Consider the following 16782-nt stretch of genomic DNA (forward strand, 5'->3'; position numbering starts at 1 on the left):
CACACCCTTGCAAACACTTTTACCTTTTCTTGAAATTCACTACAAATGTCCCTATTCCTTTACCTGTCTAAAGAGCAGCAAAGGGAAAACTTGGAATTGGAAGAAAATGAGGGACGCTTCTACCTTGGTCAGTGACTGCTTTAACAAACATCCCTCTAGTTGTTGCATCAAGGATCACAGATAATAAGCAGATAGTTTTAATTAGCAGCCATATCTTGTCTGTCACTGTAGGTTTCCAATAACATTTAACTGTCCACCTACCCAACCTTTCAGTGAGTGAGCCTCAGGATTTAGGTCAGGGACAATAATGTGGGATTTACATACAGCATATGCCTCAGTTGCCTTCCTGTACATTAATAAAATCTGCATTGTCAACTTGTCTAGATATTACTGGACATCTTTGCATAGAGAAAAGCTTCAGTGTATGTCTTCCCACTGCTGCTGCTTGGATTTACCCTGGTGTGGTTGCTCCTGAAGCAAGGCTAAAGGCACAAACACTGCTATGCAACAGACAACACGAGTGCTTGGGAGACTTGGCATATCCTCCTTACACCCCAGACAACTCTTATGTGTACTTACTAGTTCTGTATATTTTAAATTTTATTTCTAGTGCTTGAGTTCTGCACCTAGCACTGTTAAAGGTGTCACTCTGAACTCCTTGTAGACAGTCAGGATGACGAATACCTTCTCCATTCGCAACAGTTCAAAGGTGCTATTGTTCTTAACACAGCGATCTGATGATCACTTAACACAAGAGCATCAGAAAGAACATCTGCTTGCTAAGCATCACTGAGGCTTAGTAACAAGATGCAGTGATGTTTTGTGTGGGATCATACTTTAAATCCTAGCACTCTTGCATTCAACTTACTGAAGATGGTCCTATTTTGTACAGCACTGAGTATCTGTATGCAACTATGTGCAACTCTGGGAACCACAGCTGTGGCTTAGTTAATGATCTCAATAAATTCTACTTAAGCAGAGACAAGAAAATAATTATGCAAATGACTATTTCTGTACCACATGTACTTGATAACTGAAGACACATCAAAATAAGCTTCAGCATATGAACACCAATACTTTTTTAGCCCACGTGTATGAAAAATGTGGAAGAGGGGGAAATGTGTAAAGAATTTTATTTCAGAAGAGTTGCAGTTGCAGAACATTTATTACAAACTTGATATTAAAGGAAACATACAGAAGGTATATGTACAAAGAGGGATCTTTAAAAGCCCAAGAAAGATTACAGATTTTTCAAATACAGCTGTGAATATGACAAAGAATTACTTTTCTGAACAGATCTTTCTAAACCCTTTATGATTAAAGCCTCAGTACAAACCTGCTGCTTTCTTGGTACATGCATCAGTCAGGCGCACTTTACAGCTAGATAAGATGTCTTCCATCAGTTTCTTGTAGACCCAGGTATCACCCTTAAGCTGTTGTCACCGGACACCGACTACTTCAGATTTAATGAGCTGACACACTTCTAACTCAAACTCCACAGTTACTTTGCCAAAATCTGACCATGTTTGACACTTCAGGGTGTAACTGTACAAAACAAAGGAAAAACAGAATAATCACTGAACTGTTTAATGTTTGTTTTGAAATGCAGTTTTGAATTAATAAAAGCACTTTACAGAAATTATCCTGTAGCCATTCAAAATATTGGGAAACAACTCAGAATTTAGTGAACTGAGAGCTTCAAATCTTTAGTCCCAGAACACCATCATTATGCCCAAGTACCAAGGTGTAGCACCAACGTACTACCAAGTCATAGGAACCACTGCTAGACACAGGGTGCAGAGGTGGAAGGATGGAGGTGTTCCAGCATTTTTCCTAGACAAGACCACTCTCCTCTTTCAAGGAACACCACTGCTGAGAGGCCTGTTACAGCTCAGCCTGTGTGAAAAGTGGAAAACCTGAATGTGAAGTTTAAATCATTACAGCAGGAGAAGGTGCAATTCAGTGTCCTTCCAGATTTTGAGCTTGGAAATGCACCACAGGTTGAGGTATACTCTGACATTCTACAATGGCTATCATTTAAATATTGAAGAACTTTAGAAAATGCATATTCATAAGTGAGCATATTTTTTATGCATTAGGAAATTAGGAAACAGACATCCATGGCTGCTCAGAACTAGAAGCCAGTCCTACTTTCAGAACCTTAGTCTAGTTAGTAAATCCTACAAAATAAAATACAAATCCTACAAATTAAAATGATCCACACAAAGGTGTGTGGACTGTACAGATTTTAAAATGTACTGATCTCTTGGCTAAATGCTCATGCCTTTTAACTGCCAAGAATGAGGGTTAAAAGGTATCCAAAATCATCTGATTTGGTAATGTGACTGCACCCTAACAAACCTTTTGTATTTACAATTTCAAAAGAGAGCGGCAAAATTCACATCAGCCTCTAAGAGCTACCTCACTATTATCGGTTCATATTTGTCAGTCAAAGAGCTCTATTTAGAGCTCACTTAACATTGTTCTGCATTGTGTAGACAAGTTTTATTGCACACATTCATTTAGTGCTCTGTACACTTTCTATAAAACTATTGTCTTTTACAATGTGAGGCTAATAAAGTAAGTTTAAACACTTTGCTTTATCAAGGATTGGAGTACTGACTATGTAGACAAATAGAAGTTGAAGCCACCATATTTTACACTTACCCCTTCTGAACATATTCCACATGTTTCTTTGAAAGAATAGCGATTATTTCATTCAATAGTTCGTCTGGATTCAGTAGCTGAGTTGTGGTAACATTATAGTGTGCCTAAAAGTAGTTAGCTCATTAAAAAAGTTAAAGAAAAAAAAATAGACTTTTTTCTCCTAAAACTGAAGACATTACAAAAAGTTTTCATAAAGAAAGCTTTGGAATAGCTAACCATAGTGACAAATGCTTCAACTTCCTAATATTATCATAAATAAGACATTGTAGTAGCAACAAGAACACTAAATAACAGCTGCTGGACAATTAATATTAAAGCACATCTAAACTACCATCCATCATAAAATCCAAAGTAGCAGTGATGGGCCAGGGCAGCACAGAGGCTATTAGAAGCCTTGTACGTAGCCAGAGGTGATTCCTGGAGAGGACTACAGAAGATAGCCACACAGCTGTGCTTAGAGGAACCTACTGTGTGCTCCACAGCTGGGCAATTGCTAATAGAGTGCTGCCTAGCTGAGACTCAGTGCTTCTGATATCAAGGAACAGGCATGGCGCCTTGATGCTTTTCTAGAACTAAAGCATTGCCATGTTTAAAGAAAGGAAAAAAAAAAAAGGTGACTTACTACTCATAAGTTTACTGTTATAGGGGGGTTTATATCACATCTAATACTTCATATAATGGACTTGTCCAATAAGTGACTTCTTGAACAACTTTCAGACACCCATATGTAACAGGAGATAAGTTATGCCAACTGTAATGTGCCGCAAACACTCTATCAAGTTTCTGAAGTCACAGAAGCAGATGAGAGAAGACAAAATCATAAAATAGCTTGAGAAATGAACACAGGTTGAGGATGCAAAGATTGGTTCTTATAGTTCTTACTCAGCCTAAAATATATACAACTCCCTGCCATAACTGCTGCTAATTCAGTGAAATAAAGTTCTATCTTCCCCTGTTGTTGGGGGATTGGACTAGATGATCTTTCGAGGTCCCTTCCAATCCCTATCATTCTGTGTGATTCTGTGTATTGTACTCCAGTGTCCTTAGACATGTATCAGTAATTTTGCATATACTATGGACAAGGGAGACTGCAGCAGAAGGATAAAAGCTTTTAGAGACAGAAGACCCAGCTTTTGTTTCCAATTGCTCATTTTCCTGAATTATTGCAGTCTGGCCTCTTCTCTGATGAGCTGGTCAGGTTTGCAGCCCAACATAAGTCCTGAACTTGTCAGACTGGCACCTTGCCTCTGACAAATGCATCTTGGAAAAGCTTCCAACTGAAATACAGTAGCTGAATTCCATTTACACAGGCTGCAAAACAGGTTAGGTGTCCTAACAGCTGCAGCTGCAGGAGCCAGTCAGCTGGAAGTATACCTCACTTATTTCTATGGAACTGTTTATGCCTCGGTAACAATAGCTTTGCCTCTGTCATGTTAATCATGTTTTTTCAAGTATATAATCTACAGATTTCAGTATCAATTCCTCCTTGTATAGCTTTTCAAGTATATTAGTTGCCTTTGAGTGATGTATACAGTTCTGTCCACTGTGCTAGTATTATGCCAATGCCATTTGATGCATCTTCTACAAAGCTAATACTAACCTCACAAGTCAATCGTGGTACGTACAAATTATTAATGTAATTTTAAAGTGTTCTGTGCAGTCCACTATATGAGGAACTGCTTTTTCTATGGCTACTTAAAAGAAGAATAAGTAGCCAACTACCTCCAATACAGTGACATTAAAACTTTAAAAATCAAAATTATGCTTAGATATTAGGAAAAAATTATTTACTGAAAGGGTTCTCAGGAAGTGGTTGAGTCCCCATCCCTGGAGGGATTTAAAAGAAGAGTAGATATGGTGCTTAGGGACATGGTTTAGTGGGCATGGTGGTGTTGGGTTGACAGCTGGACTTGATCTTAGAGGTCTTCTGCAACCTTAATGATTCTGTGATTCTAACAGTAACAGAAGTTCTTTCATAAGGTGTAATTATTTAGGCTTTAAGTTTACTCTCAGGTTGTCTTGACATCTAAAGACTATCCTGGAACAGACATATCATCCCTGGACTACAGAAACCTAAACCAGGATTGTTACTATTATTTATTTATTTATTTATTTATTTATTTATTTATTTTAGTGGGACAGCTAGCCGTATCTCTATACAAATAGCACAATTAAAAAATTTCAGCTAGGGTTCCTTTAAAACCATCATGCTTGCCTCACACTTGGTTCAGACAGGATATTAAAAGCCATTGCCAAACTCCTCCCGTGTTCTGTTGGTGATTTGCCTGAGCACAAAACTAACACGACATTTCTCAGCTGTGACTGGAACATTATCATGTTAACAGAGATGCAAGAAGTGCAACTCCACTTTACTGTATGATGCAGGCAAGTCAGAAGTTTTCACAACACCATTTCTAAAGGTTTTAGATGTTTTCAATAATTATACTTCTTGCCATGTAAGATTTTTCCAGCAATCATACCTTAAGTTTCCTTGGACAATCTCTAGTGGATCGCTTCTTCTTGCTTGGCGTAAGCATTGTGATCACTTTATCTAGGCCTCTTTCAAGACTTACAAATATTTAGGCTTTTCTCTTCTTTTGGCTGCTATCCATCTGAGCTAGGTTGAGATCCATTTCCAATGAATTACACATGTTACATGAACAAATTAATCAGTTATTTTTCCTCAGTGTTTAGAAATTAGTTATTTCAGATACGTCACTAAAATATTACCAGACCTGACAGAATTAAGAAAACCAAAGCAAGTGCAGTGTATTATGAGAGTTTTTGTTTGAAAGTCAGTTAAGATTTAAATCCAGAGATGTATATAGCAACTGCAGTCCTCTGGGGAACTGGAATAAAAAGGAACTTACTTCCATTATGGTAAATAGGAATATATTCTGAAGATAATTGAGTTACATAGTTTTAAAACTTTCCTCTGCCTTCAGTGTTTTCTAGCAAATATAGAAAGAGGTTTTAGGAAGGTTTTTACCAAGAGAATGGAAATAACAGCTTGCTGTTGTAACAAGGCTTCCTAGGCAGTACATGGATTAAGGTGGTCCTGCTGTAAATCAGAAGTTTACACAAATAACTGGACATTTACCTTACTTCAGGAAGAACCACCACTGCTGTCAATAAATCTGTATGTGTTGGGTTTGTGGGTTTCTTAATTGAGGTGACTGTAGTGAACTGGCTCTCTGAAAGAAAGCATGCAAGCCAAAGCAGGTATGTTTTTGCATAAAGGATTTTCTTCAGCAAGGATTTCTCATGATTAATAATTTATTTCTAAAACCAGCTCCCTTTTCTGTCTCAGGTCTGTATCTTCAGAATGATAAAATATGTTTTTAATATAATAACAATACTACCCCTACTCTACAAAGAAAAACTGCAACTGATTTCCCCAGGGCTCTACAAATCAATCCTTAGAGCAACCAATGCAGTTCAATACCAGAAGTTTGGAAAGCAAAAGGATTAGAATTGCTTTCTTGCTCTGTCACTGACCCCAGAATAAATACTAAAAAATTTATTGTGTCAAATAGCTGTGTTCTTCATGAAGCCATTTCCCTTAGATGAAGAGTGTGAGTTTATATAGCTGTGTTTAATAAAACACAGTACATAACAGCCTAAAAAGTTCTACCACCCACACTTTGACAGAATTCTGCAGAGCATGGTTTTCAATGTGCAGAAGCAAACACCAAGTGAAACAGTCAGCAAATGAGTTGTTATGATTAAACCCAACTTCAATGTTTGAAGCTTCAGCCCTCTACAGAATTTTGCCTAGTCCCAGACAACGATGATCTCAAAACTTCCAATGGATACTTCCATCTTCTATCTCTAAGAAAGCATTAATACTATTTTTTCTGAATCAAAGATCTTCCAATGAACCAAAGAATTAGCTTTTAATTGTTTAATCCTCAGACATATCTTAATAAAATGAGCTGAAACAGTGTTTCTGCATTTCCCATTTCAGAATTTTGCTTTTTAAGCCAAACTTCACAATTTACCACATACAATCTCAAAGACAAAAATCAAACTCATATAAACAACTAGGCTTTGTGCTGTATTTCATTAAATCCTTTACAAAGGATGTTACTGAATGGCAGTATGTCCAAAGTACCTTATAACTTGAATCAGCCTGCAAAGACTCACTGTTTTTGAATGATGTTCCTTAGCATCTGGAACAGAAGAGTCTTCTATTGTAAGGAGTCCTTGGCATTCGAAAGACAGAGTTAGCTCTTACAGTATCAACACCAAAACTTTTATGTTAATGTGTGAAGGGAATGGTAATATATGTATAGGATCCATCATTTTTCATAAGAATGGACTGGACAGGCTGAGGACAGAAGCTTCCAGTAACTCAGAAAATCTGACATAATTTGGACAGATTTCTGTGGTCTACCACATAACTGTGAGATCTATACATTGTTAACAGGAGTATTTTTACTCCCACACAGAACTGTTACTGTAAAAATGCTGATACGCTACCATGAGAAATCCAAAGTTTGATTTATCTTAGAAAAGGCAATAAAAGCAGACTTGACTAAAAGTATACCTTTATTTTCACTCAAGGTAATAACAAAGGGAAAAAAAAAAAAAGAGTGTTGAGGAAATTGTGTTCTCAACCTTCACAGGGAAGTGGAACCAGATGCAAGTTTTAGGAACACAGCACTTTGCTCCATATGCACCTGTGATACTGTAAGCAGCAATTACTTCTGTAATTACCATACAAGTAATACACCCCGATGTATGGTTAAACCTCTTGCAGCACCTTACCAGACGTACTGGAAGAACGTGGCTGGTGAATGTGGCAAAAAAGGTTAAGTCTTTGAAAACCAGATGTGTTGGACACACAAGTGCCCTGGTTTTGGCTGGGATAGAGTGAATTTTCTTCCCAGTAACTGGTATAGTGCTGTGGCTTGGATTTAGGATGAGAATAGTGTTGATAACACACTGATGTTCTAGTTGTTGGTGAGCAGTGCTTACACTAAGTCAAGGACTTTTCAGCTTCTCACTCTGTCCTGCCAGCAAGGAGGGTGGGTGGGGGTGCACAAGAAGCTGGAAGGGTACACAGCTCGGACAGCTGATCCCAACTGGCCAAAAGGATATTCCAATACCCCATGTTCATGCTGAACAATAAAACTGTGGGGAGTTGGCTGGGGCGGGGTGTGGCAGTTGCTCAGGGACTGTCTGGGCATCAGTCAGCAAGTGATGAGCAACTGCATTGTGCATCACTTGTTCTGTATATTCTTTTATCGTCATTATTATTATTTTCCCTTTCTTTTCTGTCCTATTACACTGCTTTTATCTCAATCCATGAGTTTTACCTCTCCCCACCCCGCCCCATTTCGCTTCCCCAGCCCACTGCGGGGGAGGAGTGAGCAAACAGCTGTGTGGTGCTTAGCTGCCCGCCAGGTTAAACCACAACTATTGTGTTCACATTTGAATTTCCAAGAATCCCTGAGCAATGTATATGTTCTAAGTTTTCATTATTTACATTCAAGGTACCTTTGAAGGCAGGTGCCTGGAAGGGTAAGGTTTGTACCTGCGTCTCAATTGGACTCTTCGCAAAAGGAGTCTTTGGAGCAGGAAGTGCAAAGGACATTTCATTTCTTAAAGCTGACTCTATATCAGCATTCTCTTTGTTTTCATGCTTCTTTGATGCCACTTTTTTTGTCACTGGAGTTGACACTGTGAGTTCTGTATAATCCACTTGAGCATCATGTCTTGAATGCTACAAGAGATGTAACAAATAAAGATACATCCTTTGTTGTATTCTAATCACATTCAGGAATGTTACAAACAAGGAAATTCTAAAATTGAAGCAGGTTAAAAATACCATACAATGCATGACTACTGAGCGAAACTGTCAATAACTCCTCAATATTTCTGATTCCTTCTATAAGTCGCTAATAAACATCTCAATTCATTTGCCATTTCTTTATCTGCTCTTCTAAATTTTTCAGCTTGAACATTTGAAACTACTCCTTATCTGCTTATTTAAACACAGCTAAGAATTTTCATTTGGTTTAACTGTATACTGTTAATTGCGTCATTGGATTTTCTTGTCCAATACAAACAGGTTGAACTTCTTAAAAAACTTGTCCAGCTCTAGCCTAGCTCTGAGATCTTATTTACTGTACCTTATTGTTTTCCCCTCAGTTTTAAAATCCTCATTGCCTCATTTACTCATTCCTTAGCTGCTGTTTTTATGCAAATCAGATGTCAGAGTTCAAGTTCTCATCAAATGAACCATGACCTACCACTACAGGAAGCTACAATTTATGTTCAGCAATGTATTTAAAACAGTTCTTTACTCAGTTTGTAACTCCCCTTGGCCAGGGTCCCTCAAACATTTAAATATGTAATAAGTTTTATGTACAATTATATTTTTTTTAAAGGAACTAGTATTTGCTCTTCAAACACCTGTTTTGTTCTGTGAGGATTTAGGAAAAATTCTTCTAATGGAGACTCTTCAAACAGTGAAGCTGCATCAGAAGATTCCATGGATCCAAATGCATGTGGCACTTCACTGCAGTCTGGCATATCTTCATATGTTATAGTTTTGTCAGACTGAAAAGAAAGATTCAATTGAGATTCCGTTGCACAAATACAAGGAAGATTTCATCAGAAAAGTGTCATTAAAATCTAAATCTTATTTCTCTTTAAGTTCTAATTATGTGTAACAGCTAATGGAATTTCCCATGCTAGTGACCCAAGTTTTAGAATGTGACTTTAATATCGTCATTGTGGATTTGTCATTTGTATCAAAAGCAGATGTGATTCTCAAAGCACCATTACTATCTCATCTTTCATGACCTGTGTCAAGAACAGAAGCAACTCACAAAAAATACCTGGCTTTGATTTCAAGACTTGGACCGCAGGCTCTTTTTACCAAAAGCCAAATAATAAGCTGGAAAGAACTCAAGAAAAGAATGCAGTAAAGTCTGCAAGGTGGCTGGATAAAGGTAAACACATTACATCCAAAACTTATGATTATGGAATCTGCAACAGTACTTGAACTAGTAATCAGAACCCTTAATCTAATTGCTAGCCCCCAAAGAAGTTATTTATTAAATCACAGTATTCACAACTTCAGCCAAGATGGCTAACTTTCACGGTTCACACCACACCACATATAGTCAGTTGTGTATCACAGTATCCTTAGTTTCTAACACACCTTTTGCTATTTCCAGGAAACTCTTCCCAAGGACTTGTTTCATACCACTTCAGTGATACAGTTATTTTAAATTGTCAGTCCTCACTGGAATGGATACCATTTTAGGAAGCTACGTTCTGCTGGCAGGTAAATTTATCTTGGCCTATCATCAAGGCTATTGCAATGATCAGATCTGTCATTCAACAGAAACAGAGCTTCCTGGTGTGCTACCAGACCTACTATGATAACTTACTAGAAAGCCCTTACCAGAGAGCTGCTAGCTACAGCCAGGAAGCTAAGAGCCTGATATTGTACTTGAAACCATGTTCCATTACAATATGAATGCCCAAATAGGATTGCTTGGCTACCATGTTCCAGATGAAGTTCATGCCATGGTGAATTTTTTGGAATATCCTTCTACATCAAGTTGCTTGAAATAAGACAGTATTATGTGCAAGCTCATGACAGGAAATTCAGAAAGTAAGTCAAAGCTTCTTTTTGCTTTGTTGCCTTCACATTAGACCAGCTGTAGCTAAAGAACTTTGCTAGTTGGGTATTTCAGCAAATTCAGTTGATGCTCACTCATAGTATCTACATGCAGGTAAGTTAAATGTGTCCTGAGTGCTGCAGGAGTACTAATGGATTGTTGTGTTGTGTAGACATGATTTTCACAATCACCTGTGAAGGCATAATGCACATGCTAGATAGTAGCATTAGCCAGATCAGTTTACCTGGGATGCCACTGGAGATGAAATAATTTCACAGCATCAGCATTACTGAACCTAGAGAATCTCCACCTTAAAACCATCTGAGTGTAGAAGACTAACCCACCATGATCATGGAAATCACATTATGCATATTCAGCAACACTTATGATTCATGAGCTATTATGCAGCACTGGTAATCTCAGAATTCTCACCTGTGTTTCAAAGCAGTTGTATGAGTGAACTGCAATGATTTACAGGCAATTGAATCAGATACATAAAAAGTATTTATTCGGAGTGTTTGTCTCAATGCGGAGAATAGCACATTCAGATAACTAGCTAACAACTTTACACAGGTATCTGCAGTTCGAGAGGGAATGGCTAACAGGAAGTCTGCAATTTTACCAAATGCTTTTGAGTTTGTCAACAGAGATTAGTATCACCAATATCACATATAACTGCACATCATATATGACATGGCAAGCAATTTAGCAACTTCAGACAAGTTCTGAAGTGCCTTATTGGCACTTTGCTGTCAAACCTCAGGAATGGAAATTACCATAAGATTTATAAAACCACTTGCGAATCCAATTCATCAGAAAAACATCAACAACGCATTTCCTTTACTCAAAATAAACAGAATCCTCTCTGGGATTGTTTTCTAAAACAACAAGCAAGGTACAAAAATATTTAGAGGCAAACATGAAAGACTGCAGTAAGAAGTTAGGCATCACAGAGGAAAATCTGGAACAATCACATAGGCCATACAGTGTACGATTTCACTCCATTTCTGTGAGTAGCCAAGGGGAGATTCTGTGCCATACTCATAATGCACCATGTCCTCCCAGATACTTGTTCTAGTAATGTCAGTTCACCAGGAAACGTTGTGTCTACACAACACAACAATCCATTAGTCCTGTTTTAGCAGCCCAGCTTACTGAAACATATTAATGAGGAGACTGAGCTGTTTAATGACCAAGACTTTGGGTGACTGCATACATGTTCTCTTACTGATATTTAGGGCACCAGTCTGTTTTCCCAGGCAAAGTTTATTACTGCAGAGCAGCATTTTAATCAGTATGTTGTCCTGTTGAGTTCAAAACCTTACCTCGAGGTCTGCTGATTGTGTTGTACTGGCTTGCCCTGGAATCCTTAAACAAACTGGCTTGCCACGAGCCTTCTGGGATTGAAGCAAAAGATATGTCACTGACATTTGGTCATATTTCCACTAGGAGGAAAAAAAAAAAAAAAAGAAGAGTATTTTAATCTTCTCCTTGGATAAATTGTAAGTACAAAGCAAGTTTAGCCTTCTGAAAATTTCTGCATTTCTGCAAGTTTTTCTACCTGACGTGCACCCCTAATATTTGATCATCTAAGTGTAATTTCAGACTTCAGTTGATTCAAATTATGTGTTTGAGATCAAGAAACAGACAATGGCTGTTGTTCTTTGCAAGTTAGTTGGTAGTACTCTTACTAGCATGAAAACTGACACTGGAATATCTCATCTGAACTGAATGGCAAAGCTATTAATTCAGTTCAGCCAACATTTCAACTACAGTCTCAATTTTATTTTTTTTTTTAATCCCCCTCCCCATTCTTTCCCCATGAGCGCATCAACTTTTTGCATAATTTTCAGCACCTGTGCTTGTGTGAGGAACACGGGTATGACGCTTGACAGGCTTGCAGCATAGTCAGAAGTCTTCCAATAAAGGACTATGCAAATGCCACAAACCTATTTGGAAGTACCTGTCCCCATGTAGAAAGATTTTTCAGATTATTTCCTCCAAGTGAAGAACAAGTAGTATTAACTCAACAAATCCATCTTAAGTATAACACACATTTTAAGTCTGTTTCTACTACAGTTCTGTGGAAAACCTAACAGTTTTTCCAATGCAAAGTACTATGTCACTGCTACTGTGTACAAAGAAGCAAAAAACTAAGTTTCCATGGGAGAATTTTCAGATTCAGGTTAAAGCTGGAATACTCATCATGTTTTAAGTCTCTTCTACATCTTGCGATGTCATTGCTAACATTTGTATAATTATTCTAGAAGCAGTCAGTTCACCTTCTGTCATTTGTATTAAAAAGTGACTAAACATACTTTTTTAAAAAACTGTGAGTAGTAACTCCAAAAAATGTATATTATAGTCTGTCTGGGTGATGCTCTGATATTTTTCTCTTTCTCCTTTTTTTTCCCCTCTTACTTACCGAACCATTTCAAAACAAAGAGTTAGCCCAGCAAATGGCATCTATGGATCAACTATAAATTCCTGTAAGTCTCGTTAGACTATAAGAGATTCAGAAGGGTTTTAAAAACATGGTGGGAAAGAACAGTAAGGTTTAGGAAACATCACAAGTACAATTAAAAGAGGAAAAGAAAGAATAAAAATTTGAACTTCAGAACTGTAGTTATAAGCTACAGCTAGATTCTGGAGTTCTGCAGGGGCTCTGTAAATCTGAAAAATATTAAAAACTTCATACTGAGACATAGTGAGCATTAGCCTGTCAATACAGTAAGTTTATTTACTCTATTATTGTATTTAATTACTGGAAAAGACTGATATATTTCTTACCTCTGATATTAATTCCAATATATTCTCCTTGCTCTGTTTATGAAACACAGAAAGCTGTTATGCAGTCTTCATCAAGATGTCCCAGCTGCAAAAACATGACAGATACTGAAGCATAAGGCTTTAAGGTTGTCTCATAATCCATATCTGACCATGACACTGTCGTGAAACCCAGTGGGCTGAATCAATAATCAACCATGATTTTAGACTGTGTATTTTTAATAGTTAGCATCATAGCTAAGTGTTGTAGGGAACTGAGTGAAAAAGGCAGACAACTTCAACAACTTAGTCTGTCCCCTCCTTGGTGAGAGGCTGTGAATTCAAATAAGAAAGCCTTGACAGCAGATGAAATTTTTTCTAGAGTGGAAGCTACCCTTTCACCTCTACATAAATATTCAAAGCTATCAGACAAGCACTTCTTTTCTAGAGCCAGTTGGAACAGAGGCTGCAAGCACACTAAAGCTGTTTGTTTGGTGGTTTTTGGTTTTTTTTTTTAGAGAAACAGTGCCATCTAGCGGCCCAAGGCAAGCATCGGCTGCAAACATGACAGCTAGATTATTCTATTGTTTTCCCTCTCCATACTACCTTAGTCTCTCACACAAGTAAAACAAGCATTAGAGAGACAGGACAAACACACTTTCGATAAGGTCAAATTTTTATTCGACCTAGAAATTTTCAGTGAGGACTACATACAAGATAAACCATAATCATGTCTAACATGCTCTCCAGAATATTTGCATTTTGGACCTTAGGTAAGGTAGTGACCAAGCAGCCTGCGGAATCAACTTCACATTTGATGAGAAGACAGGTATTTCACAAATTCAGCATCAGCTGCAGAATACAATGAAAACACATTTGAAATTCCTCTTCAAGAGAAATTGAAAGTAATAACATTTTGGCAGCAGGAAGAATCAGAAAGGAACCATGGACATTGTGAAGTTCATCTTTGGAGAAGTGTCTTCACACTCCCATACTGTGAGGACAGGTAGTAAGCTAGTAAGTATTACATTAAATACCTGAGTATCCATCTGACAAGTGTACTTACTGGGTATCTACTTTGCCACTGAACAGCATCAGAATAACCTTGCATGAGCCACGGGTGATTTAATAGATGTTTAACCGTAATCCACTCCTTTGGGTCCACCTAGTGGGCAATACAAATCAAGCTGACACTCGAATCACGGAGAAGAACTGAAGAAACAATTTGTCTTCTACTCAGAATTTTAGGGTGGTTAGAACCTCAAATGGAAACCAATACTCTTTCACAGCTTCACCAAAGGGAAGGTCAAACACATGAGCTGTGAAGAGCAGTTATAGGACCTAAAGTTATAGGACCTAAAGTTACAATAAACGTTCCAGGAATATTTAGCATGGCCCAGATTGCTTAGATGTAGCCCAAATGCATATTCAGTATGTTTAGCTTCATTTATAAAACCGTTCTTATTTACGTAGCACAATTAAGAACAACCAAATGCAGGCTGCTTGAAGACTCTGCTTAATTATTTAAACTTTGCTTAGTTATTTCCATACCCAATTATTCATCTCAAAGCATAGCAGGAGGCAATATTAATCTGTCCTTCAAAAATTTCTAAGAATTAAACCTCTCCCTCTGCCCGCCTGCACTCTGCCCAGCTCTCTGCCCCCTCGGGACCCCCCTGCTCCTGCTGCGCTCCCCCCACCACGCACACCTCCTTCCCCATGCCCCACGCCCTTCTTTCTGCTCCACTGCCTGCTCTGCCCCTTCTGCTTTCTGGTGCAGGCTTTTCCTCCTGCGCTCGGCCCTGCTGGCCATGCTCTGCTCCGCTTGCCTCCAGGAGAGGAAGCGAGCTTCTTTGGGAAGCTGAGGGGAGGAAGCAAGAGTCCTTCCCTCTTCCATTGGGTTTTCCTAAGCAGGAAGAGGGGCAGGAGATGGCTGCCCCCACCCCTCTGCCTGCCTGGAGGCTTTCCCGCCCCTGGAAAAGGCGCTGGCTGCCTCCCCAGCTCAGCACAACTCCCCCTCCGCTCGCCCCGTGCAGCTTCCCCCAGCTCCAGCGCCTCCCCTGAAGCCTGACCCACACCCACAGGCAGCCCCCAAGCCCTGTCCTTACAGCAGCAAGCTGGTCCTTGAAAATGCTTTTTTCTCCATAAATGCCGGGAGGGTGCAGTGTCTCCAGGAGCTCCTGCAGAAGGAGGGGTCCTGTCTGAGGAGAGCTGCGGTCATCACTGTGGGTAATGGCTTCTTGTTCTTTCCCTCTCCCAGGGGCAGCACTGAGGACTCAGAACTTGTCAGTTCCTCTCCGGGGATGTTGTTGGCTGCATCTGGCTCGGGTTTACGTGGGCTCCCTCTGCCTCATTCTCCTGGCAGCATGTGCAAAAAGGAAAAGCTGGGGCACTGGGGGCTCCCTCTGCCTCATTCTCCTGGCAGCATGTGCAAAAAGGAACAGCTGGAGCACTGGGTGACCGTGGACAGGAGCTGCCATGGCTGAAGCTGGAGAGGGTGAGTTTGTTGATCAAGCAACACTTGATATTCTTGCTGTTGGTCTTCACTTTAATTAATTTCCCCAGCATTCCCTCATGAAAAAAAATAATCATTTTTTCAGTCTCTAACATTTTTTTTTTCCCCCAAGGAAGGGGAAACAAACCTGTGAGTCAATAAAATTGACTTATGGTAAGTAAAATCATATGAAAATGACACTAGTCTTACAGATCTGGACTGTTTCTGAACATGTGCTCATCATGATACGAATCATCTGCATTTCATTCTCTGACAAAATACTATGCCGAGACAGGGATGAGCTCCAAAAGAAAGAAAAGATACAAGGTCATGGGTTTGTTTTGTTGTTGTTTGCTTGAGGTTTGTTTTGTGTGGAGGTTTGTATTTCGAGTTGTTGTTTTTTTCCTGAGACCAATGTTGTCTGGTGGTGGTGTGCAGAGCTCTTTTGCTGCCTGACCTATGCTTCTCAGTCAAAAGCTAGAAGGAACCTTAAGCAGGTTTGATGGCACAACTGCAATTTTAAAAGACCTTGGCTGTTTGAAGAAATGGCTTGGAGGACAGAATTCCATTTTTGCAACAAGTTCACAAAGACAGATGGGTTGCTGTACCCTTTAACAAAAAGGCTCAACTTGGGACATATAGGATAAGGAAATCTTGGCTGTACTTAGGCTTGAGAAAATGTCCCTAGGTATCTGTGCCTGTCATCTGCATGCATCTAGGAAGGTGAGCTCTAGTGAAACTAAAGCTGATGATGAGTCCAAAAAAAAAAAAAAAGGCACAGTTGACTAAAAAATGCAAAAGCTCTAGTGACCTGTGCCGATAGCTGTACCAAAGATGATGCAAGACAAAATACTTTTTCCTCCACTCAGGTGTAGTCTTCAGGAAAAAAAAGAAGCTTTAGATTCCTACCCAACTTCATGCTAAGGGTTTTTTTCCTTTCACAGCTGGATGTCAATTACCACGATGGCCTTGAGCTCCAGCAGCTACTAATAATATTAGTACTTTTATCGTTGTTCTTCTCATAACAAGTCTTACACTGAAAATTAACTATCCTAGCAAAACCAAGACAACTTCCAATTTTATTTCCCAAGCGAGCAAGGTGTGCAGCCACAGCAGCAGCGCAAGGGCTGTCGCTGTTGCACTGGATACGTCGGTGTATTTGCTGACAACGGTCCAACCTTGTCCTGCAGCCTCACAGGGCGGTCTCCCTGCAGC

The 16782-nt window shown here is 39.2% G+C and overlaps 1 protein-coding gene across 1 annotated transcript; it reads right to left on the reverse strand.

Moving 5' to 3' along the window:
- Nucleotides 1-606: 606 nt before the first annotated feature.
- On the reverse strand, nt 607-14238 carry MELK (maternal embryonic leucine zipper kinase; the record flags this gene model as incomplete). Its single annotated transcript, XM_029085654.1, is given in 11 exon segments — nt 607-734; nt 1337-1545; nt 2668-2771; nt 5148-5319; nt 5768-5861; nt 8170-8395; nt 9088-9234; nt 11633-11752; nt 13098-13152; nt 13154-13182; nt 14140-14238. Coding segments are annotated over 11 exon segments (1383 nt in total), but the record flags the coding sequence as incomplete, so codon positions are not given.
- Between the last annotated feature and the right edge of the window lie 2544 nt (nt 14239-16782).

The sequence above is a fragment of the Antrostomus carolinensis genome, unplaced genomic scaffold, assembly GCF_000700745.2.
Source record: "Antrostomus carolinensis isolate BGI_N321 unplaced genomic scaffold, ASM70074v2 scaffold15266, whole genome shotgun sequence".
In the NCBI taxonomy this organism is placed as follows: Eukaryota; Metazoa; Chordata; class Aves; order Caprimulgiformes; family Caprimulgidae; genus Antrostomus; species Antrostomus carolinensis.